At 42.0% G+C, this 23,954-nt stretch overlaps 3 protein-coding genes across 5 annotated transcripts; 1 reads left to right on the top strand and 2 right to left on the bottom strand.

The window, feature by feature from the left end:
* Positions 1–1,425: 1,425 nt before the first annotated feature.
* Positions 1,426–8,057, bottom strand: tmem44 (transmembrane protein 44). The gene is made up of 10 exons (XM_070832091.1): positions 7,888–8,057; positions 7,680–7,806; positions 7,517–7,607; positions 7,137–7,294; positions 6,885–6,971; positions 6,601–6,771; positions 6,084–6,245; positions 5,794–5,862; positions 5,521–5,658; positions 1,426–1,686 (listed from the first exon to the last, which is right to left on the bottom strand). The coding sequence occupies exons 1-10, from the start codon at positions 8,055–8,057 to the stop codon at positions 1,588–1,590; spliced, it is 1,272 nt and encodes a 423-aa protein (XP_070688192.1). The 3' UTR covers positions 1,426–1,587.
* A 726-nt stretch (positions 8,058–8,783) lies between these two features.
* Positions 8,784–13,843, bottom strand: lsg1 (large 60S subunit nuclear export GTPase 1). 2 transcript variants are annotated; one of them, XM_070832023.1, is made up of 14 exons: positions 13,625–13,843; positions 13,160–13,286; positions 12,823–12,943; positions 12,651–12,737; positions 12,377–12,463; positions 12,208–12,268; positions 11,821–11,997; positions 11,244–11,597; positions 11,046–11,147; positions 10,783–10,935; positions 10,397–10,511; positions 10,123–10,202; positions 9,595–9,765; positions 8,784–9,464 (listed from the first exon to the last, which is right to left on the bottom strand). In XM_070832023.1, exons 1-14 carry the CDS (start codon positions 13,724–13,726, stop codon positions 9,285–9,287), a joined length of 1,917 nt encoding a protein of 638 aa, XP_070688124.1. In that variant the 5' UTR covers positions 13,727–13,843; the 3' UTR covers positions 8,784–9,284. The 2 variants fall into 2 exon arrangements, with proteins under 2 accessions (XP_070688124.1, XP_070688125.1); XM_070832024.1 differs by having other exon boundaries at positions 10,397–10,529; positions 10,801–10,935.
* Positions 13,844–15,098: 1,255 nt separating this feature from the next.
* fam43a (family with sequence similarity 43 member A) lies at positions 15,099–17,146 on the top strand. Of its 2 annotated transcripts, none has more exons than XM_070832949.1 (2): positions 15,099–15,168; positions 15,286–17,146. In XM_070832949.1, the coding sequence occupies exon 2, from the start codon at positions 15,316–15,318 to the stop codon at positions 16,354–16,356; it is 1,041 nt and encodes a 346-aa protein (XP_070689050.1). In that variant the 5' UTR covers positions 15,099–15,168; positions 15,286–15,315; the 3' UTR covers positions 16,357–17,146. The 2 variants fall into 2 exon arrangements, with proteins under 2 accessions (XP_070689050.1, XP_070689049.1); XM_070832948.1 differs by having other exon boundaries at positions 15,100–15,168; positions 15,283–17,146.
* The last annotated feature ends 6,808 nt before the right edge of the window (positions 17,147–23,954 follow it).

The raw sequence follows: 23,954 nt of genomic DNA, 5'->3' as shown, positions 1-23,954 counted from the left end.
ACGTACAGGCCAAGAAAAACAGAAAGGCCCATTCCCCACCGCTGCTTCAGATGTGCTAATCCGTGCTCTTCATCACCTCTGCAAACAGAATTCCACCTTTTTATACGGGACACATGGTTTGTTTTCCTTTGGCCCAGTCTCAGAAGGGTCAGAGATGAGGCCCAGTGATGGAGCAATGCTTGCTCAGCATTCATCATGACATCAAACAGCATTAATACATTATAACACATCAGTTTTTCTTTAGTTTATTGGCTCTGTTAGGAAATACAGATGATTTTTGCAACTTCTTCTAACAGATAAATCTATTAAAATTTTTTTTTAAATAATCCCCCCCAGTAAAATTGTGCCTTTAAACTGACATTACATGTCTAACGATTGATATTATTCAGCATCTCAGATTTCATGCCTCTTAATCAAGCTACACTCACAATATACATTCCTATCCATCAGCAGCATTAGATCTGCCTGAGCAGCAGCAAGAACTGCATGGCTTTTCATTGCCAGTTCATTAATCAATCATGTCCCAAATGTATTAAACACTAAACAGTTTAAAAAATAAACATTGATGAGGCACTGACTGAATTAAAGGTGTCAAATGTATTTTAACTATAAGTAAGGCAGGACAATAGCTGATCATATTCAAAATCATTCAGTTAATTATTAACAGAAATTGCTGGAACAATAGGAAAATAATATTGGTGATGCAGAATAAACTACATTTTTGAATCATGGCCCACTCAGACCTATCCTGTCATGTTTACAGGCCAAACAAGGTGTTAAGTTACATTCATTTCTACTGCTGATATCAGCAATTGCTTTGTTCCATTTCATTAGTAGTTTCCCACTAATTTGTCTCAGACCGACATGTCACCTGAGGAAATGTAACAGGGAGGAGATATATGTGCTTCATCACTTTGCTCTAATCTGTGTATTGTTCCGTTATCAGGTTTAAGGAAGTCCCTTCAGTTAAAAATGCCCTGCTCTGTTGCTCCAGCAGCATCGTCTAAAACCGCAGAGCAGGCAGATGGACAGAGGTCTGAGGGATGATGGAGAGGACAGAGGGGCCCTGGTCGTCTAGTCTGGTGCTTATCTGATCTGCTGAGCCTTTTCCCAGTCCAGCCCTGATAACCCAGGTCGAGTAGCAAAATACAGGATATGACCCAATAACCTTGCAAGGCAGCAGGGGCACAATATTGTTTTATTAACGGAGGTCTTTTCTGTTTCTCAGAGGGCTTAATGAATGCAGCTAGGACAGTTTTGACACTGGTTCTAGTTGCCTCTCTGCAGCCATAAGTTGGAGACAAAGTTGCATAATGCAACTAGACTGGCACTGGCCAGCTGAGGTCATGAAGAAGATGCATTATATTACACATTAGCTAAACTATAAAACAATGTGGTAAAACAAGACAAAACAGGTCAGTGTTTACATTTTTTATTACCCCTCAAATTAATGCACCAGATGTGTATCACATTACTAATTCACAGTGACATTTCTTTGTCATTTTGCCAAGCTTGCACAAGCGACAGTCTAACCCTCTTCTGAGTTTTTACTGTGGAAGTCCAGACATGGCACAGATTTTACAGAGTCTAGGGGTTTGTTAGCCACCCTTGCAGTGAAAACGTATTCCCCTCCGGTTGTTTTGCTGTTGGTTCACTCCACTGAGCATTTGCCTCTTCGAAATCCCACTGAAAAATATGGACAGATCAAGACATTATAGGAATTACAGCCAAAAGGATCATGATGTCATATACTGTAATGTTTATATAAAAGTAATCACCTCAGTAGTCAATAATTCAGCCCTGAAACTATTCACTTATTTTATTAAATATCTTAGGAGCCAAAAACATTATTCTATTAATAATTTTAGATATTTATAGATATTAAAGGAGTTAGGAGGGCTGTGTTGAGGGACATTCCTCTGTATCTGGACTGCACATACCCTTCATCTAATACTTCTTTATCTTACCTAATCATTTATAGAACATAATATTTGTCATTCTTTTTTCTGAGCCCCTGATCCTTATCCCATTTCAGAGTGCTTACTTGTAATGCTAGACACACTACAATTACATTCTAGTTTGTTTTTTTTAGAACTCGTGTTATGTAAGAGAAATGTCTAAATACCAAGAATGTAAAAAGGTTTTGGTGTGTGTGCACATAGAGTTAAGTCCTGGCCATCAGGCATCACACAAGAGACCATAAACATCTCCCAAAATAGCAGAGGGTAACACTGGCCCCCTATAGACAAGGCAACCATTTTGTACTACTTCCTAGGCAGACAGGCCCAACCCAGTGGTGGTCTTTAATCAAAGATCCTTTACAGCAGAACAATTGGGCCACAAGGCAAATCTCAAACAATTCCACCCCTCACTGTACCCCTCAGCCCCCCTTCTCTCACCTCCACCTCAGTCTCAACCCAGTGAGGAAACGACTCTCAGCAGAAATGTGCGAGAGACACACAGCACAATAGAGAATTCAAGCTGCTGGCAGCGAGCTCCGACTGCCCAGGTTATGCGTGCAGCACACTGCAAAAATGCTGTGTGGTTTTATAATGAATACATATACAGTATAATTTCTCTCTACCACTACAATCTCTTCCTTTGTCCTCGGCGTGCAGCGCTGATACATTGTTCAGTTTGGTAACCTCTGTCTGGAAAAGTTTTGCAATCAAATAAAAGTGACAGTTTTCAATAAACAGTCTGGGCCTCATCTGGAGTTCTGTGTATTGGAGATTAAACATTAGACTCTGTGCCAACTGGTATGGAAACCATCTTTCCATGAAATCACAAAGTAAACAGCTTCTGTTAAGTCTAACTAGCATGTGGGAAAGTGCCAGAGAGAGGGACACATCTATGAATTTACCTGCTGTTGTCTTTGTTTAGAGAGACCACAGACTAGAGATTTTAGTACTCTAAAGCAGCAAAGATTAGCAGTTATTATCAAGAGTTTACAGATTTCTTACAGACTCACAGACTAATCTGAGCTGCCCCCAAAACACTGAATTCTTGGACGCTCCTGTAGTGTTTGGTGCTAACTGATACTGCCAACCAATGAGGGTTGAGATTAGATTAAGGACTTTTCACACAGCCAAATAAAGTTGTATGCTTTACCACATTCAACATGTACACAACACTACATTCTGAACACTTTGTTTAAGCCCTCTTTTGTCTCTAATACACCTACTGTGCTAAGGGCATTCACATCATTTGCTTTTTCCTGTTTGGTGAACAATATCAAGCTGCAATTGTTTGTGCGTACACCATTTGCCTTTGTTTCTGATTAAATGACATCCTCCGTCGCTTGGCTTTCTGCAGCAGCACTCTGTAAGGGAGTTTCTCTTGTGGCTGTGAGTCTCGGGGCCTGAGAAGGAAGAAGCTTGTAATTTCACTCTCCCTGCAAACTCAAACTATGCATTTTCAAAGAGGGCAAATTATATAAATGTGAACTGTCCTCTAAAACTTTTTGTGTAGCCAATATTTAATTCTGGGAACAATTGTACACCACCAAAAGAAGCCACAATCCACTTTACTTAAAATGAAACCCTGCTTCTCGTGCTTCTCACAAATACTCTCCTCACACGCAGTTACCCACAAACCTACATGTGCACATGCGTTTCTCCACAGTTTGACTCATCAATCCTACAAGGATATGCTGACTGTTATCTCCATACGAGACGCTCTGATGACTGTCTGACTTACTTCCCCCAGAGTCACATGAAGAGCACAAAGCTGGGTTTGCAGCAGCTCAAACACTGCCCTAAATGTTACTTCTTCCTCTGAACGCAGGACTTTCATTTGCTCATAATAACCTCCACTATATTAATACGCGAGGCATTTAATCTCATTTTATCTCACAGGTACAGCCGTATATACAGGAAGTATCTGGAACTAAAGATACACGTGGCAGGTTTGTCTAAAAGATGGACAGAAGAACAAATAGTGCCGTTTCAACCCTTTAATGTGGCGTAGTGGTTCATTCAAGTAAGTGCAATGTAATTGACATTAAAGTCTGTTTGTATATCTCTGCTCTGTCAGACTGCAGTGCACCCTTCACTCAAAGAAACATGGTCATATAGATTATATAAAGGAAAGAGACAAATCCCCTCAGTTAGTCAAACATTCATCACAGTCTTAAGCATCACTACTGTAAAACTTTAACATGAACCCATATAAGAAGGCAATAAACTGGATGGATTACAACAGCTCACACAGGGTGACCTTAGACAAGTTAACGGCTGTCAAACACTTGTTTTATTCATTCACACTTTCACAGTAGTCATGCCCCACCCATTATGGCAACATGCCGTCACCACCTAGTGGTGCACTATGACAAGTACACTTCATAGCACTAAATGGCATCCTTGAGTCTGAGATCAGGTTTCAAAGCCTTCCTGCTATCCACTATGGGTGTAACAGTAGACAAAAAAATCATAGTTCATTGTGTTTGTATTTAATTAAATGATGGTTTACTGGTTCTTTTTTGTTAGACAAAAAAAAAAAAAGTTTCTCAATACTGCTGCAACATACTAATAAAGTAAAATGTATTTGAAGTGAAAATACTCAAATATTGTCTAAAATAAATATTATAAAATCAATATGCATTAAGGTTCAGCATTTATAAAATTAACTGTACTGTAGTTGTGGCCAGCTTGTCTATAAAGAGCTGTTCTGATTTGCTGGCTGAAACACACACACGATCCACTCGCCTTGTATTGTAGTTAACTGACAAATCGTTTTCCAAACAGGAGACTTTAATGATAGTTGAAGATTTTCAAACTCTGGTTTATCTGTGTTCATCGTATCTACACTGCTGGGCTGTACTAAATTACTAGTCATCTCTGCGGCGTGCACGTGTGCATGTGTGTGCGTGTGAGTTTAGGGTTTGACATTAATTCACGGGGTGTGCATTGACTGAAATAACAATATTAAGCCCTTTACAAAAGCTATATTTTGCTAAGAGAGTTTTGAATAAAGTTCCAACCACAAAAAAAAAACTCTGCATTCGTTCAGTAGACGAATTGAAAGACCCATACCAAAAATATTCGGTATGAATGTGTGTACTGTTACACCCCTAGCATCCACCATTACTATTCCTGAAAATATGGCAATGATTGCAAATTAAATATAAATATATATATAATATATGTGCAACAGTGAACATTTGACACTTGAACACAATTTCAAAAACAGGAAATAAATAACTGAAGTCGATATATGAGGCACTCAGATTAGTTAATGTTGCTGCACTGGTGACTGAAGTCAAATTCAGTTGCAAAATTTTTAAATTGTATTAAATCTGAGGGGTTGATAAAATTGTTGAATTAAAAAAAAATGGCAACGTCTTGTGCAGTTGCTGACTACAGAATCATTTTAATACATTCAGTTTTGCAATGAATGTACTAATGATACATTTTTTTGGATCTCATATTTTTTTTGTAAGAAAATGGCATGCTGCCACTACTGCTCACCAACAGAGCTAAAACATTGTTTAAATTCTATAATTTAAGTAGATCAACCCACCTCCAGATCAGAGCTGACTGGTGAAGAGCCATAGGATGTATCTGAGGAGCAGAAACTGTTGACTCTGATCACTCGCACCGAACTGTTGAGAGGGCAGTTCTCCACCTCCTCCTTGGACATCACCTCCTTAAGACATATCTGAAAAAAAATAAATAAATAATAATACATACACTTATAAATTCTACTTCACCACTATTTGAGGTGAAGTAAATATGTAGTGAAGATTTCACGTCAAGCCTGCATTGCTGCTGTTCTGACAGATTCTGCGCTTACTTTTCTTGCTGGTTGAACGCGGACATCAAGATAACGGCCCATCTCTGTCATCTTCTGGACATTTTTTGTCTTGGAAGAAAAGGTTGAATAGTACAACGCTCAAACCAAGACATTAGTGAAAAAGGCATTTATTTTTTTGGAAATAATACAAATCTTGCAGAAGAATTGCTGAATTCCAAGATCTCTTAATTATCTTTTCCATGCAAAACATTAAGCAAAATATTCCAAATATTCCTTCAAAGGGTTTAGGAAAACAAACAGGACCAAAAATACCAAGTATGAAAACCTACTTTTGTTTGTGCTGATGAATGACCTTGGTATCGTCTCTGTTTCTTTATGACAGTATTATCCTCAGTAGGGATGCCCGAGCCACCCAAAAGGCTCTCTGTGTCTGGAGAAAAACTGGTAAGCTGCTGTCTGGTTCCTCTCTTGCACCAATGGACGACTAGAATCTAACAACATTGGATTAAAGTTCAACAGATCACATCGGCTTGAAAATCAAACACAGAAAGCGGGCAGCATTGTTATGTTCTTCTCTTGCATTTTGTATTGATGACATTTAGGTCTCTGGTCTACTGCTGCTACTTCTATAAATCTATAAACGAACTCTGCAGGGTTTTTCTCAAAGCTACCAGAAAAAGTTCAGAACATGGACCAGCATTCATAGACTAAATCAATATTGTATTATAAATGCTACCAAGGACCATCTCCAGTTCTGTGGCCGATGCCCTGGTTAAGGGCAGGACATCTGCTCTGGTGTAATCGGGTAAGAGTACGATGCAGTCACACGGTGCTTTACAAGGATACAAGGAGGTCCAGGGATACACAGGATATTGCTGACAGCAGCCATGGCATGACTCTTAGGAGAAACCCAAAGTGAGTATCATAAAGGAGTATGGCGGCAGCATAGAGGGCACCAGCCAGTGAGCACAGCAGTCCAGACAATATGTGGGCCCAAGTCAATATCTGCCCTCTGTACTGAAGAAAAAATAAATGTCATTCCCTTCAAAGCCATTTAACATTGGGAGTAATTTGGAAAAGTGATTAAAAAAATGTCTGACACCAAAAACACAGTACTGTTTGTCACTTACTGCTCTGCAGAGTGCAGGGAACCTGGAAATACAGGCGATGACAAGGGACAGCAGGCCAAGTATGTAACCCAGGATTTCAGTGTTGTCCTGTTAGAAAAAAAACAACTAGAAGATGCTGTCAAACTGCTGGGTTGTGAGTTTGAGTACAGTGTAGATGCTCATACTCAAATTTTACACACTGGCAGACGATCCTATCACCGCACATAAAATGCAAATGTACTCCAACTAGCCACAGTGGTGGTGTGTGCTTACATGGAGGGCGAAATGCAGCAGTCTTCTCCTGATGAGAGGTCTGTCTGCTGGGCTGTGGGTGATCCTGGACTGCAGAAAACCCCCCGCAACCACCATCAGCACGCACACCGCAAGGAGGTGCTGCCTCCTTCGGCTCCTCATCATCCGCCGCCTCCTCTCTGAGGAGCAACACACATGAGAAAGTGTTTGCAGTTGGAAGCAGTTCCAACACATCCCCTATTCATTTGTCTGGTTATCTGGCAGTCTTACTGTTTTGCCTACCAGGTTTTGGCCAGTCGGGTGCTGATATTCCAACACCTGTGCTTTTGCCACTTTGTTAGAACATTATGCAGCTGTTAAATTGTCTGGCAATGAAATGAGCTGCATTATTAAGGACTTACCTGTCTTTGAGTTCCAGCACAGGAGCACAGGGAAGCAGCAAGACATGAGATAGACAGCATCCATTGCAGCAGCAAAAGCACCTATTAAAATCTACAGAAGAGGGAGCAGAAATTAGTTATTAGAACCTGCAAAGGATGCAGAGTACTATGAAAACTACGTTACCTGAATGTGAAGCTGTCTGGACAGAATGGCTCCTGTCGTGCTGCATAGATTACCGAGGAGGCTGTAGAGGAAAGTGTCGCTTTCTCTCGGATTTCCTCCCCGGAATCTGCACCTCTGATACACGAGCCTGAAACAGTTCCCACGGGTTCAGTGCTAGTAACTTTTCACTGAAATACTTAGAACAAATGCTGATTGACACAGTACTCACAGAAGGCACGAGACCAGTAAAAGCAGCGCCGACACCAGGATGAGGCCAACGGGGACGCAAAGTTTGTCTGCGTCATTGGAGAAACAGACGGCGGCTGAATCCGCGCAGAATTCAATCAGACTGGAGAAGAAAGTGTTGGGATTTCCTCTCGCCAACGCACGTTCCCCCATATTAATTGTAAATAAGTTTACATTTCGTGTTAGTAGATCAAACTAATCCATGCAGCCGTGACGTGCGCACTCAAGCGTCAAACGCACATGTGCGTAATGGCAGAGCGCGCATATATTAGGGAGGGGTTCACCTGCGCTACACCTGAGGAAGTGCACCGGGGGTTGGCATCAGAAGTGGTACTGTTGAAGGCTGTTTTAAGAGCAAAGCGTCCACTCTTGCAAAGTTAAAACAACGTTTGTTTATTTGCATCCAGAATCACGATCCCGTTTCCAGTACTGAGTCCTCCCAGAGAGGAGCTCTGCAAGGGGGAGACAACTTCTGCTCTTTTGACACCCATGGCCTGGGAGAGAGACTCTCATCTGAGGTGTCTTAGAGATATATAATTTCTGTAGGCTTTAAAGCCTTGCAGCTGTGAGCTCTACTATCTCTGCAATCTATAAATCCTTTGAAAGTCTTCAGATTTAATGAGTTTTAGTGAACTTGAAACCATATTGAACACTTTGGGTGACCCTTTTCACATTGATAGTGTTTTAATGAAATATATTGAAAATATTGATTCATGTACACATTTCCTGAATTCCCTTCATAATGTATATGCCCTTATAGATGAATAACGATGTGATTTGAATGAATATTTTGCAAAAACACACATTTTTTATCCCCACCATTGCACTGTGTAGCATTTATGAATGATAGCCACATGGAAATGAAGTGACACACTAACATCAAAACATTCAATTTATTTTATAATCCTGTTTAGCTACTTTAATCCCCAAAGTATATGGATAAAGCAGTACCAAACATAGTCATTTATCTGGTTAATAGACTTTATAATGCGTCTTTTTAAACAGCCTCAAAATACATACAGAAAATGTTCTTTTCACCGTTTCTATAAACTTCACACCCTCTGGTTATTGAGTCTATTTCCAAACATTGTGGTGTGATCTGGTGTACAACCAGAGTGTAAAACTGGTGATCCAGTTGATGGAATGCATCACTCCACTATGATCTCCGAACCAGAGCAGCACATGATAGATTAAGCACCTCATTTGTTAATATCAAGACAGCCTGACCTTTCCTTACTCACAGGATTAAGGGGCCTGAATCTACCTACAGATACTGCTTAACATTAATTCCTTTGGAATCACATGTGAACTGTACTTTAGGATTTTCCATTCCTGCTGAAATGCTCTGTAATTAAAAGGTGCTTTGACTTCAGATTATCCTCAGGCATCCAGATGCTTGTTAAGACGACGTACTTTCTCCTTCTTGTTCCTGTTTCCGTGTTTTTTCCAGGGTTTTCCCACCACCATCTCTGACCCAACTTTTGCTGGGCCGACAGGTCCACAACCTGGTTTGTAGCCCATGACAGACTGAACCCCCTTGGAGAGCGCCCGTACATTCTCCTGAGGATGGAGATCGCGTCAATACTCTTTCAAAAACAGCCTACTGCAGCCACACTGATAAATATCTCACATTTTCTGACAACTACTATTCAGGCATTTTACTAGTAATAGGACAGCAGATGTATCGTACCTGATGGAAGAAGTTCTTGTCGACCACATTTTCAATTCTCTTGATTCTATGTTTATTTGTTGGTGTGGAGTGGTCGCAGTCGTCCGAGTCTCTATTTAGGAATTTCTTGTGCTGTGGCTGGAAGTCTTCGTCATTAATATGTGGAGGAGGATGGCAGTGCAGAAGCTTGCCCTGTAAGCGGTCAACATTGTTAGGAAGGGTATGTTACGGAGAGGATGTTCTATTCAGGCTGCACATATTTTAAGATAACGTATGGATATAGTATGGCAGCAATAGGCCAAATAGCTACTCAAATATGCAGCTACATGGCCAAAGTTCCCCACTGTCTTTTTAAATATGCAGCAGAAACACAGTTGTTGTAGGTGCTGCGGCACGGGGACCTTGTGGCAACTAGAAGAATAAAATAATCTATTTTGTTATCTTTATTTAATCAGACAGAGGTGTTACATATCGACTTTAGAGATTGTCGACACAACAACAATGTGTATTTGAAACTAGAATTTTTCAATTCTCAAGTCTGGCACTTACACTGACATAATCCTTCAAGATGTACCGGGCTGATCTGGACTGATCAGGCTGGCCGTGCGAAGTCATAAAGCCTCTCATGTCTGAAATAAAGGGAAAGCCAATAATAAACTTTATACAGCTCTTATATGAATGCAGAGTTTACATGATACTTTAAAAACACAAAAACCTTGGAATGAGCAGATAACAAGAACACATTCAGGAAGCAGGCAAATATCACATAAAACTAGTCTATAAAAATGCCTTTTATTAACCGGTATAAAAGATGTGGCCTCACATCCATAAGCCATCAGCAGCTCCTCAGAGGTGGGGTTCCTGTCAGGGTCTTCGTCTTCTCTGGGTCGGATGATGTTGATGCCGTAGGTGCCTTCTAACACATGCCGAGGGATCGTCTGACATATGTGACAAATCTGTTAAGGACGATCAGCATCCAAGAAATTCTTTATGGTTGGAGGTGTTGTGAACTTCATAATGTTCAAACGCAAAGATTCTAACATCAACATCTTATGAAATTGTGATCAAAATTAATGTTAAATCAACTGTGTAGCCTTACACCACACCCACCAGACTACACCCAACAACCTGTATTTTTGTATATTTTTAAGAATTAGGACAACATTTCCCATTTTCCTGGATTCTGCAGGTGGTGTGCCAAAAGCATACAAAGGATATAAGTGAGACTGCAGGTACGTGATCTCTCATCTGGTCGATGGGCAGGATCCCAGAGCAGATCATCTCAGCTTTGGTAGACACAAAGGAGGGCATGACCAGACCTGGGCAGTCACAGAGGCACAGGCCTGACTCCACATACAGAGTCTGTGACACATGTGAAGAAAAGATAACAAAAACAGTCACACCTTAGGCCTTCCTACGATGGAGTGAATGACCTGAACTCAAATGGAGAGGTTTGAAGAGAAGTCCTGTACCTGAAAGTGCTTAGTGTGTCCAGGAGTGGCTGAAACAGACACCTTCTTGTTCCTTAGAATAGTGTTGATGGTGGAACTCTTTCCCACATTAGGATACCCAACCTGTTCATTTCACAGTCGATAAAAATTGAAACCGTTTACAATCACAGCAGTGTGCATAATCATCTGTAGATTGTACAGAGGTAACTTTTTACCCACCAGGCCCACCGTCAGTTGTCCTTCTTTACACCTGGCCCCATTGTGAACAGCCTTAAACATGTCCAGCAGCTCATCCTTGTGCAGCAGACGGCTGGAGTTGTGGAAGGATGAACCAGCAGTCCCTTTTCCTTCCTCATCCTCATCTTCTGAGCATGTGTGCCAGTCCTCCTCATCTACGTTTATCTCATTCTGCTGCTCGTCCTCCGTACCACTGTCTTCTCCCTCTTCGTCCTCCTCCGCCGCCTTCACCGCCTCCTCTCCATCTGCCCCTTTGTGGGTCAAGTCGTCATTGTCTGGCTGTCCTTCCTCTTCTGGGTCACTCTCTGCGCACTCTGGATCCTCTACTTCCATGCCCTGTGAGAGGAGATGTGTTTTGTACTTTGGACTTAAAGACATCAGAAAGTCTTGAGATTGTTTCAAGCATTCCTCCAAAATAATCTATAATTATATAATAATCCCCATCTCCATTATATGGACCTACACAGTTATCTGCTCCAAATTGAAGTACATAAATCTATTAACACACACAACACAATTCACAGGTGATGTGCAGCTTCTCCCATCTCCATCTCCTCACCTTGTCCTCTGCATCCAGTCTGTTGCTCTCAGCCAGAGCAGACCAGAAAACTGCCCTCAGTCCCTCTTTCTCAAAGTGTCTGGCCCAGGCTCGCCTCTGCTCCCTGGTCAGGAGGTCTGCCTTGTTCACCAACAGCATGTTCACTTTATTCTCTGACACTTCCTTTACGTACAACTCCTGGCAGCACACAACAGAAAAAATATACACATTAAAATAAAGGCGGAATATTCAGTTCAGCTGCGTTCAGTATTTCCACTGGTTACAAAGAAAACCAGCGTTTAGAATATGTATGGGTATCCTACTGTGGGGATTATAACACTGGGGGGTGTAGTCATAGTTAGTTACATCCCACAGCTCCACTAAGGCACATGTGCCTAATGTACTTACCAGGTCAGGACATCTGAACAGCAACGGATTTCTGGCATCAACGATTTGAATGACGACGTCACTTTAGAAAAACAAAGAGACAGTTTTGCCTTAAATTTCACATTAAGAGAACACATTCCTCATTAACGACAGGTATGAGCTGACAGCCGTACACAGCTTTTCTTTTTACCTCCTCTCAATCACTCTCCACAATTGCCTCCAGAACTCCAGATTCCTCTCGAATGGAGTGAGAATTAACTTCTGTTCCTCTTCCAGCCTTTAGAGGTAAAACCTGCAGTTAGATTGCTGACACTGATAATCCTACACTGCTGTAACATAAAGTACATATTCCAGATGCTGTTTAAGATGTTGTACACACTTATTTAGACAATATACATGCATTAATTGGAACTACTACTTATGAGAACACAATCTAAGAGCAAAGTTTACACAATATCACATACTGTGCAAGCTCTCGTCTCCACTCCAAGAAGCTGTCTTTCTCTGCTTGCTGAAGCGCCTCTGAACTGGTACCTTCATCCCAGTGGGGGCTGAAAATTGGGAGAAACAAAAATTACAAACGCAAAACAAACAGTACAAGAATTACCTCAGATTAACTGGATCTGATCTGCTTACCGTCGAGGAATCCTGAGGAAATGCTTGTTGTCTTCATGAAGCTTCTGCAGCTGGGTTTTCTCCTCAGCTGTTAATAATCCTGCTCTAGCTTCGGCTGGCACAAACCTAATGTTGAGTTTCTCTAAAAAAAACAGAGCAACACAGTTATGAAGAACAGAGAAATCAAGCACCCATGAAGCTGCTGCCCAAGCTCTAAATTCCTCAAGAACAGAATAAACATTTATCTATGATCCTCTAAACAGTAAGTGTGAGGCATGCTGTGACCTTACCACTCCATGTGCTTTAATGACAAGACTATTAGGAGAACAGGCAATAACTCTGGTTGAGTATTACTCACCTGCAACAAATTCTGTCCCTGCCAATTCAGCAGTGGCCAGAAAGTCATCCATGGAGCTCTGTTCTGTCACTGACTGCAGGTTCAGGCGTCCCCAGTCATAGCCATCATTCAGCTCGCTGGTGTGGAGCTGCAAATGTGTCAAATAAAGACTACAAATGAACTCCTGTATATCTGATTTACAAGCCGAATTTACCACAGGAACATATTTAGTACAAACTGGCATTAATTTATGTACTTCGCGTTACCAATATGCAAAAAATTACATTTTCTAAAGGGGATTTGGCGTAAGTGGGAAACCATACTTTTCAGAACTATTGACAGCTCTGCCGTGTAGAGTGAAGGAGTTGAGTGACAGTTCAAGCAGAGCCTGCATTGCATTTGAGCTTGATAACATATTTTGGACGCCGAGATAAACATCCTGTATGATTTGTTTAAACATGTTTGCTAGTTGTTGCCATGTCATACCCATGAGTCGTTCCTCCTGTTGCCTCGGCCCATCTGGAGTCTCTCCTTTATCAGAGCTCTGCCCAGTCCTCCGCCTCCTCCGCCCGCCTTCTTCTTACCCATACTGACCTCTGACGCTCCCACTTCACACAGTTACTGTAAAATGTTGGAAATTAAGAGAAATGAAGGGAAGAGAACAGTATCAGTCACCAGCTACTGCGCCGCATGTGCACTACGTTGTTGTCGTACGAACCGGAAGTGGAACCAACCAAGTCTCACATCCGGACGAGTCGTTCCCAACTAGTTGGAAATGTTGATTTATAATTTTCATTAAAGTAGAAGCAAATTTACATATTATATCTGAATAATTCATCCATATAAATATGGAAATTACAATATATATTATAGATATATTTTTTATGAGCCTCTAGATTAACGAAGCTATGGTGCAGTCCGCTTGTTTGTCCAGCTCTCAAAGACACCCTGAAGAAAATAAGAGAGTTGCAAATTGGTTCCTCATGTCTGCTCTCAGTCAGTTTTACGATTAAATAAATATAAATACAGTCCCCATAAATATAGCTCTAAAGTAGATTGAAATTCGCAAATCAAAAGTTAGTATTGCGTAAAGTAACAGGACAATATTCCTCCATTATCACACAAACACAAAAGCACACTTCTGACGTGAACCTAAAGATGGCAGTATATAACAGCTGTATCAGACTGACTCCCACATAAATCCACATGATGAACAGACTGACATACTTCAGATCAATTTATTCCGACCACTTTATGCTTTTATTGTTAAAATTAAGTTTTATTGTGATATAAAATCGAATGTGTCAGTTTCATGGCAGAAGGAGGGAAGATACTTCTGATACAAAGTTAAATGTATTAAAGACACATTTACTTATTTTTAAGTCTAATTAAAAAAAAATGTAAGAGATAATGTCAAAGCATTTACAGACAAACCTTGATTTTGATGTTGTGGGAATATGGTCTCATTTTAGATTACGGTGATTCCTCTAAAATATGTAAAGACTTTGCACTTGGTGTTATTTTTTTCCCCAATTATTTAAATGTATTCTTACAATTCGAAATAGTCTTATAGATATTTGGTACGTAGTATACAGTAATATATCGACACAGCCCATAAATACTGAATGACATTCCCAGTTATCTTTACTCTCTAATAAGGGATGTTAAAGATGCTGTGCTACTTTGTAACTGTTGCAGTCAACCAATTGCTCAGTCTTTGTATCACCTCTTGTCTTTACTACAAAATCAATAATAAACACATCTACAAAATCATGTTGCTGCCATTTGGAAACAGCAGGGAAACGTGAGAGCTTTGTATCAATGAACAGAAGTCATTACAAACCAGTGCAGGTCTGCTGTCATTTGGTTCAGTCCCGCTGCTGACCCCCCCACAGACTCGTTCAAATGGTTTGTCCCAGTATATAATCGGTGAAGTCTGTCACAATTCAGCAGGCTGTATCCTGCCTGCCAGGAGACAAGACGGAGGACACTACAATGGACAAGAGCACTAAAGAGGATGAACAGATGAAGTACGGTGTCTTTGCGTTCACTTCTCACAAAGTAATTCATAAATGACCCGACAGGGAAACAAACACTTCTAGGATTTAGTTGTAAAACAAAGTTTTTTTTTCTTTCTCTCTCAGTAGACTTTGGTGCTGTTGACTGGAAACAATAAAATGCTGCCGTGGAAGAAGAATAAGTTCGACCTGATTGAGGAAGACAAGCAGTCCAAGCAGAAGGGCTATGCGGTGAGCCTCAACTACTCTGCGCTCACCTCCTTCGCCAAGTCCTGCCCCGAGAGCGCGCTCAACAGGGTGGGCAGCATGTTCAAGTCCAAGAGGAAAAAGGTGAAGATCACCAGCGAGGACCCCACGTACACGGTGCTCTACCTGGGGAACGCCACCACCATCCAGTCCAAAGGGGACGGCTGCACGGACGTGGCGGTGAGCAAGATCTGGGGCAAGAGCGAAATGGGCAAGAACGGCACCAAGATGAGGCTGACCATCAGCTCGCAGGGCATCCGGATGGTGCATGTGGACGACAAGGCCAGGAGGCCGGGACACTTGTACTTGCTGCACCGGATAACCTACTGCGTCGCGGACCCGAGGCTACCCAAGATTTTCGCCTGGATTTACAGGCACGAGATGAAGCACAAGGCCGTGATGCTGCGCTGCCACGCAGTGCTGGTGTCCAAGCCGGAGAAGGCAAAGGCCATGGCGCTGCTGCTGTACCAGACCTCGGCCACGGCGCTGGCTGAGTTCAAAAGACTAAAACGGAGGGACGATGCCAGGCACCAGCAGCAGCAGCTCATAGGGGAACAAACCATCCCGTTGGTGCCTCTTAGGAAGCTGCTGAACGGACAGTGTTACTACAAACCACCGGTGGAGCGCAGCCGGAGCGCGCCCAAGCTGGGCTCCATCACAGAGGACTTGGTCGGGGAGGAGGAGGAGGAGAAAGCGATGCACTTTGAGTGTGAAGACATTCTGGACACGGACGATGACTGTGTAGCCAACGGCAAACAGGAGTTGACACAGATTATTAATGACTTGGGAGAGATGAGCATAGGAAACGACGTGCAGACGCTGAAATCGGATCTCAGAGTCACCAGACTTCTCTCTGGAGAGAGCACGGGCAGTGAATCCTCCATAGAGAGCAACCAGGAGCCGCCTCCGCTCTCTAATGGGTTTGAGGAGATAAAGGTGCAGGAAATTGCCTGAATGATTTTAGGCTTTTTTTCTGGGCGCCTCTGACGCATTGTTTTGTTGAGCCTCCCCACGTCTCCACAAGAAACATTTCCTCTGTGTTAACCTTGTGTAGGAGGCGTGTTTGTCTAATCTGTGCCTCCACGACTGATCGAGGTGATCCAGAAAAAAGATCCACCACGGTTCTGGGACAGTTGCTGCACACGGACACGCAATTAGGCTACTGAATGATATTTTAAGATTGTGTAAACATAGAAGAAAAAGGAGAAAGAAACACGTGCATGCCCATTTGAGAGAGGACTGGTTAAACCGACAAAATCCCAGTGCGCCTTAGGAGCACGGCACTAATTCCATCTCTTTTATTTAAGAGGATTTGTTGTAGCCTCAAGCTTGTTTACCTTACGTTTATTTCCCTCTCTCTTGAAAAGGACATTTTTCTGTTGAAAAATGCTCACCAAGATCCAAAAAACATTCCGTTTTTATGCACGTTTTGTTCTTCTCCCTAAGTGGTTCAGTGGGTCTAAACAGGCATCCTTAATTTTCCTGTCAAGGCGCTTCTGTTACAGCCTGTTCATTTATTTTGTTTTGCACTGTTGTAGAATTCATTCAAGTATTATGTTGACTACATGTACATAATGTTTGTTGGTATGTTGTCTGAAACATAAATGTCATATCTTTGCTGTGCAAAAGAAAAACACACCTTTATGTATTAAGATGTAAAGTAAGATGTTTTAAGTATAAATATGTTATTTTTTAAAGAATACAAAATGTGGTTTGTTATGTGAACCTCAGAGAATTATCAATAAAAAAAGAAAATGATGTAAAGTACTTGAAGTTTATGTGTAGGTTTGTGTTGGAAAACAAGTAGGTCATGTTTTCCTTTGGTGCCCTTAAATATAAGTGGGGATTTACCTTGAGAGTCTCAAATTGAGGTCAATGCTGAATGAAATTTCATCTGAAATGGCAAACAGAGAAAGACACTGCATTTCTCAGCTGTACAGTTTCATAGTTATCACTGGAGCATCTGTGGTGTTGTAAATATGTACTCCAGTTAATAATCTTGGCTCGAGCTTTATCCACCAGACTGCTTTCAGGGAGCAGGCTGTAGAGGTTATTGAGTTAAGGTACTGAAGGCCCATTCATTCTGACTGGCCTCAGGGAAGCCAGGCCACACAGGAGGACGTCACCACAAGCACAAGCAGTCAGAACATCACATGGATCCTTTGGTGACAAGGCAGAAGGAGCACCAAAGGTCATTTAACACTGTACTGACTGCTTTTTATTTACGACTGTTCTCCTCTGGCAATACACTACAGAGAACCCCGTAATGGTCAAAACAAGTACTGTAAATCTGTATACTTAAAGGGTTCTTTTACATGTATAAACTGGAGCCTGCAGGTACATTTCATTCAGATTTGACCTACTTACTGAATTCAGAGGAACTCCTTAGTAGTATCATGCATCACCAAAATATCACTTAATAAATGGAAGTGACACTGATAAAACATAAGTTCACTTCTTTCTATTAAATAGCAGCACATCAGGCTTGATATCTGATTCCCAAAGTAACAAAAAGCCCAACACATTAGACCTGTGGTCAATGAGGAATGTGACTTTGCAGCAGTGACACCATTTCTTCTAACTACGGAAGACCTGCCACTGTCACTTCCTTTTCGCACACAACAACAGGCCCACGCACGTGCCTCACCGTACTCGCCAGTCATTTGGCCGAGACACATATATAACAGTGTCGACTGGAACACAGATATTGATGCATGGATGTGCGTAAGCCATTAGTGTTGTGCGTCTGTTTGCCAGGACGACACCCCAAAGCCCACAGCGTGCTATGAGATGCTCCTCCAGGGCCAGACATATTATCACTAACACCACCAGCACTGATGCTGCTCACTAACAGGGCTGAATAAGACATGAGGAGGGAGAAAACAGACTTCTCAGAGGAGGTGGATATGGTGATTGTTATCTGGATAGACTTTGTTTCCCCAGCTGGCACAATCCCATTGGCCATGCTGTGGTATTCACTGAAAACAAAAACACTCTCACCATGGATTTAGGATGAGATCCACCGACAGAGGGTTAATGTATTTCAGCCAGCAGTTGGTGGGTCCTATAAAAAGCTTCACTGTGGCTCATTATGAATTGATGTGCTTTCAGAAGGTATGCACAGACACACACACACACACACACACACACACACACACACACACTCCAAATTGAGACTGTTGTTGCTGTATTTGTGGGTTGTCAAATGAAATAGCAACAGAGCGCAGAAACCCACACAGTTACTTTCTCTTCCTCGTGTTGTCATGTCCTGTCTAATGCAGCAGCCACACAGAGGTTACCCATATACAGCCAAGACAGCATGACATCATCAGGATGTGCCCAGCTTGATATAATTAGTAGACAGCCAGTGCTCTCACCACATAAACGTAAAGACAGGGCAACAGGCCATTTATCTGCTGTTCATGCTTTTCACAGCTGCTCCACGCATTTATAGTTGACCTACATTCTCACACAGCCTCTCACAGACTCTAATGTGTCCCACCTCTGCAAAAGCACTCGCGGCCTCAGTCTTCCAAGGTTACCTGGATATCGGCCACATGTACAGCAAGCCCACCCACACAAATAAAGATCTGAAATTGTTTTCTGGCTGCAAGTGGTTGTTGAACACGTTTCATGCGGCCAAGGGAAAGAACGGAGAGTTCCTGACTGATAAGAGAGAATAAAAAAAAAACAACTCTCATATTCACATGTCACGTTCACTTTCCCCTCTCACAAATACTCAGGTGTTTGTCTAACCTACTGTCAGACATGCAAGGCTATGCATTCAACAAGAAAATTGTCTGCCAGTCACAGCGTTGCTGGAGGTTTCCAATGCTTGCCCAGCCTTCAATGCAATTATTAAACTGTTATGTTTTTATCTGTCAAGATATTATGTTGTTATTTGAAATTACATAGCTATGTTGAATTGAACTGATCTGAACTGAATTATCTATACAGGAATGGACAGAAGAACTCAGACAATGACGGCTGATCATGCATTATTGTTATTAACATTTTGTGCCAAATTGATCCTCAAAATAGTTCCAGATTAATTTCCTGCTGGCCACCTCATTGATTAATGGACTAGCCAAGTGCTATCAGCTACCATTTGCTTTGTTCTGTACTACGAGTTCTGGAAGAAGTTTTCAGATTCATAAATTCAGATTCATGGATTCACAAATAAAGCAGAAAGTATCATAAAAACAAAACACTCAAGTAAAGCACCTTAAGTACCTTAAAACTGTTTTGTACCTGAGTAAAGCCCAAAGTCTTTTTGGGGTACTTGCAACCTTCTCTTGTTGACAGTGATAGCCTGTAAACTCTCAAAAAACCCCTCATCAAAATGAATATCATAATTTTAAGTACACTTAGACTTCCTCAAACAAACAATAAATTAACCTGGCGGTCACTGCCTGGTGTGGCACAGAGGCAGTAGAACAGAGCTCCCTAATTATCTGCTAGTGGAACGCCGCCGCAGGCCATCACTGTACCAGACATCCCCAGTGCCAGACAGACACACGGCTTCATTCCGAGCCACGCTAGGAAATCTGTTCGTCTATAATGCATGAGGAGGGCCGGGAAAGCACCAGAGCCGGTAGTTAGTTTGCCTGGATCTGATTACACCAGCAGCACGAAGATGTCAGTGGATGGTGACCTTCTCTTGCCTGTGGAGACATAAACAAATCTCTAGGAATAGTAGCAGAGAGCAACATGTCCCAGCATGCCCTCAGATAATAATTAGAGGCCTTAATTACACTGTACCTCAGAACTTGGGGCAGGTGAGGAGGAGCTGGATGTGGCATTGCTATTTATACCATGAAGGTGTGTAATTAAGAAGCTCAGCTACAGTCACCACTGCTGAGGGTCATTTTACACACAACATAGAATTAGAGGTGTAGCAGACTTTACGGGCAAAGTCATGGTGTTGGCGTCGTTGTTTTTTTTTTGTTGCATTTTGACCCTGTGCTTCACATGCAGACAGTGTGGAAGTCCACCTATGACTTTACCAAGACCGAGAGTGAGACACAGAGCCAGAGAGAAAAACAAAAAAATCCATTGTGGCTCCAGCCTCGCCTCTAATTAGTTTAAATCTGACAGCTGTCCTCCAGGAGTTGTATATGTGTGTGTGTGTGTGTGTGTCTATGCATGCAAGTGTGCTATGTGTGTAGGTCCAGGTCGTTTACATGCTTAACTGTTCTACAAAACATCTTGTGTGCTTTGCTCTCTGAGGTACTGCTCTGGCTGCAGTGGAGGACAGATACATTAATGGGCAACGACGGACATGCTTTAATGAATTATTGAGAAAGTGCATCCATTAAAAGTAACTGTGTCTGTGAAACATTCACATAGATGTCAGCGATTTTATGCACTGGTGGCTGGAAAGTTGAGTTATATAATCTAAACTGAACAGCTTGGATGAAAAATAAACTCCTGCATACTAACATGCAGCGCTGTGATTGACTGGCGACCGGTCCAGGTAGAATATAGCCTCTCACCTAAAGCCGCCCCACGATCCTTAAGGATAAGCGGTATAGACAATGGATGGACGGATGGACGGATGGATGGATGGATAGATGGATAGATGGATGGACGGATGGACGGATGGATGGATGGATAGATGGATGGATGGATGCTAAGACGCTCACAGTGAAAACCATGCTACCATGCTGATGTTTAGCAGGTAGTTCACCATGTCATCCAGCTTGGTTTAGAGTCTGCATAGCATTTGCTAGTTAGCTTTAAACACAAAGTACAGTTGAAGTTGATGAGGATGTCATTTGTTTTGCAGATATTTGGTCGTAAGTCCAAGCATCGGAGAAATAAGAAATTTGACCGACTGATGTGATTAAATGAAAAGTCAGGTCATTACCAAATCACCAAATTTCATGGTCATCCATCCAATATTTGCCAAGACATTTCACTCAAATCCATGAAAACTACCTTCTGGTAGCACTAGAGGAAACGTCAGGGATTGAGCAACGGGATTCAAAACAGGATTCATCCTTGGCAACCAGTTTTTTTGTTTTTGTTTCACGGGAATAATCCTGCAGGATAAGTCCTGACCTGCTAGTGGCAATAAAAGGAAAACTCAGAGTATCACCAAAGTCAATAGGATTCATTCTCTAGCTACTATTAATGCCTGTGTAGAATTTTGATGGCAGACAATCCAAAAGTTTTTGTGATATTTTGATATGGACCAAAGTGATGATCAAGCAACACAGATGCATGAGGGGAAATGTTTTGTGGGATTCAGCATTAGTTTCCCTCAGCTAGAGTCATAACCTGTCCTTCCTCAGTTCACCACATACACAGCTGCAGGTACTTACAAAATATTTCATCACTGCTGTGCACCCAGCCATCACTCATCTTCAGACAAGAGTCCAGCCTACAACATCCCCAGTGAATCATACATGCTGAGTGTCTCACACGACACTTCTCGGTTGGTCTCCATACAGTCTGCTCATGTAATGAGCCGTGTCTGTGTCTATGGACCGAGCCCCGTGAGGCCGTGAAACCCTAGATCTCACAGTGTCCCATTCAGCCACCACTGCTCTTGTTTTCCACTTGTTCCAACACAAAAGCTTCGCCCCTGGAGAGCCATAGATTTCAGCAGGGTTATTTCAGTCTTTCCGTTCACAGGGAGGAAATGAAATAATAACAGGAGAGAGAGAAAATCACGGGGTGACCCTCGGACAGACTCGCTGTCTGAGCAGAATACGGAGTCCAAAATGAGGCTTGTGGGGTTTTTAAGTGTTTTTTAACAAGATACCCATCAGCATGTTTTGTGTAAGGGGAGACTTGAGATACATTCATGTCCCCAAAACACTTGCTTCACATTGCTTTTAATGCTCAGTGGCAAGGGCAAAGTGAAAGTAGGATTTAAGCAACTTTGTTCACCAGATAGTGTGCCCTACTTTTCAGATCCGTCCAAATATGAGGAAACTCTGGTGAAATCCACATGTGTAATTTTCCTGTTTCAAACACAGGCAGGAAACAGATGCAATGTCCAACACCTCAGGTCTTAAGCTTGTCCCATAGGATGCTCACGTCTCTCTGTGAGTGTTTGTAGGTGCTTATATCTGCTGACAGCAACGCTCGAAGTGCTAGATCAGTGCTAGACCTGAGAAAATGTTGCTGTGTGTAAAGGTTTAGGCTACTATAAAAATTCCTCAGTTATGTTTATCTGCTTTACACCTACCTGTGGTTTTATGAATGGCTGTTATCTCAACACATGACATTTTCTTATCAAAGCTCTGAAGGCTGCACATTGTGCTGAAGGTGTTTATGTTTATGTTTATGAGACTTACATGGACTATTCTTAAATTACATGACCTTATACACCAGCGAAGGCCCACTGGCTTTGAACACAGTGACATACTTTCTGGGAGACTCCTGGAGCTCAAAGGCATTGATTAGACTAATCAAATCCCAATTTTCCATTGGCTGTATGAGCCATAACAGACCTTGGCACAGTTAGATACATCCTGACAACAGTATTTAGATCAATTCCGTGCAGGACATTGTGCACAAGCATGGTGCTGCCTGATATCGACAGACTGTTGCTGTGAGAGGGGATCAGGGTCTCAGCTCTGGGTGGGCGGGTGTTCGATTCATAGCAGTTTGCCAGCGTGTCAGTTGACATCCATGTGTAAGTGTCCTATTGACTGCCCATCTCAAAGGTAATCAATAGGTGGCCTGGTCAGCTGGTTGCGCTCACCTTTGACCTTGTAGAAAATATAGTTTTCCACCCATTTACACATATTAGTACTTTGGTCTAGTGAAATCGAGTGAAATAGATGGACTGGATGACAAGATAATGGTGTCGTAAAAGAAATGACATGATACAATTTCACTGCGACTACTCTTTATTAGCAGCATAGTTTGATACATACATTACACGGCAGAAATGTAGCACATGCAGAGGGCTGAGAAAAATGTCTTTGTTTCTAGTTTTACTACCAAATTACAGGATCCTGAAGTCAAAACATCAAATTAAATAACTACAGATTTTCACATGACGAGAAATTTTTATACGCAAAAAACAGCGGGAAAAGGCAGAACCCATTCGGCTCAGTGATGCCCCATCATGGATCAGATGTAACATGAAAGAAAAAGAACAAAGAAAATTAGGGAACTTAATTATGTGCACAAATGGAACAAATGATGCACAAACATTGGAATGGTAGCTACTCTGGACTGCAAAGTGTTTGAAGCTTAGACTTTATAACTTAACAGCAAAAACATGGGCTGCACTCAGAACACTTTGTACCAATATAATCTTGAAACAATTCTTACGTTTTCTTTCCTTGGCATTGACTAGGGTTTCAGAGAAGTATTGCTCCTTTTCAGCAGCACTCTGTTGAGTCATTATAGCAGCTTATCATCTTTTGCTGCCCAGAGAACATCCTTACGGGGACTGCGTGTCTTGCTTGAGGGAGTTTTCCAAATTATTGCCTTTTCTCCGGTAACTTGACGTCAGTGTCAGCACTGAACATCAGAGGAAACTGCGTGAGGAGAGCAAAGCAGAATTCGATATTGTGAATCTTCACTCC

Source organism: Pempheris klunzingeri, chromosome 6 (assembly GCF_042242105.1).
Source record: "Pempheris klunzingeri isolate RE-2024b chromosome 6, fPemKlu1.hap1, whole genome shotgun sequence".
Taxonomy (NCBI): Eukaryota; Metazoa; Chordata; class Actinopteri; order Acropomatiformes; family Pempheridae; genus Pempheris; species Pempheris klunzingeri.
Note: the sequence above shows the minus strand (reverse complement) of the source record. Positions and strands in the feature narration are given on the sequence as shown.

What these genes read in the sequence shown, in the direction of transcription:
- lsg1 (XM_070832023.1), bottom strand. Translation starts at nt 13,726, where the DNA reads ATGGGTAAGAAGAAGGCGGGCGGAGGAGGCGGAGGACTGGGCAGAGCT. An exon ending in TGGAGACGAGAGCTTGCACA is followed by an intron (nt 12,464 to 12,650) that starts GTATGTGATATT and finishes TTACCTCTAAAG; the next exon opens with GCTGGAAGAGGAACAGAAGT. An exon ending in GACAACTGACGGTGGGCCTG is followed by an intron (nt 11,148 to 11,243) that starts GTGGGTAAAAAG and finishes TGAAATGAACAG; the next exon opens with GTTGGGTATCCTAATGTGGG.
- fam43a (XM_070832949.1), top strand. Translation starts at nt 15,316, where the DNA reads ATGCTGCCGTGGAAGAAGAATAAGTTCGACCTGATTGAGGAAGACAAG.
- tmem44 (XM_070832091.1), bottom strand. Translation starts at nt 8,057, where the DNA reads ATGGGGGAACGTGCGTTGGCGAGAGGAAATCCCAACACTTTCTTCTCC. An exon ending in GTGTATCCCTGGACCTCCTT is followed by an intron (nt 6,246 to 6,600) that starts GTATCCTTGTAA and finishes CAATGTTGTTAG; the next exon opens with ATTCTAGTCGTCCATTGGTG. An exon ending in GCGTTCAACCAGCAAGAAAA is followed by an intron (nt 5,659 to 5,793) that starts GTAAGCGCAGAA and finishes ATTTTTTTTCAG; the next exon opens with ATATGTCTTAAGGAGGTGAT.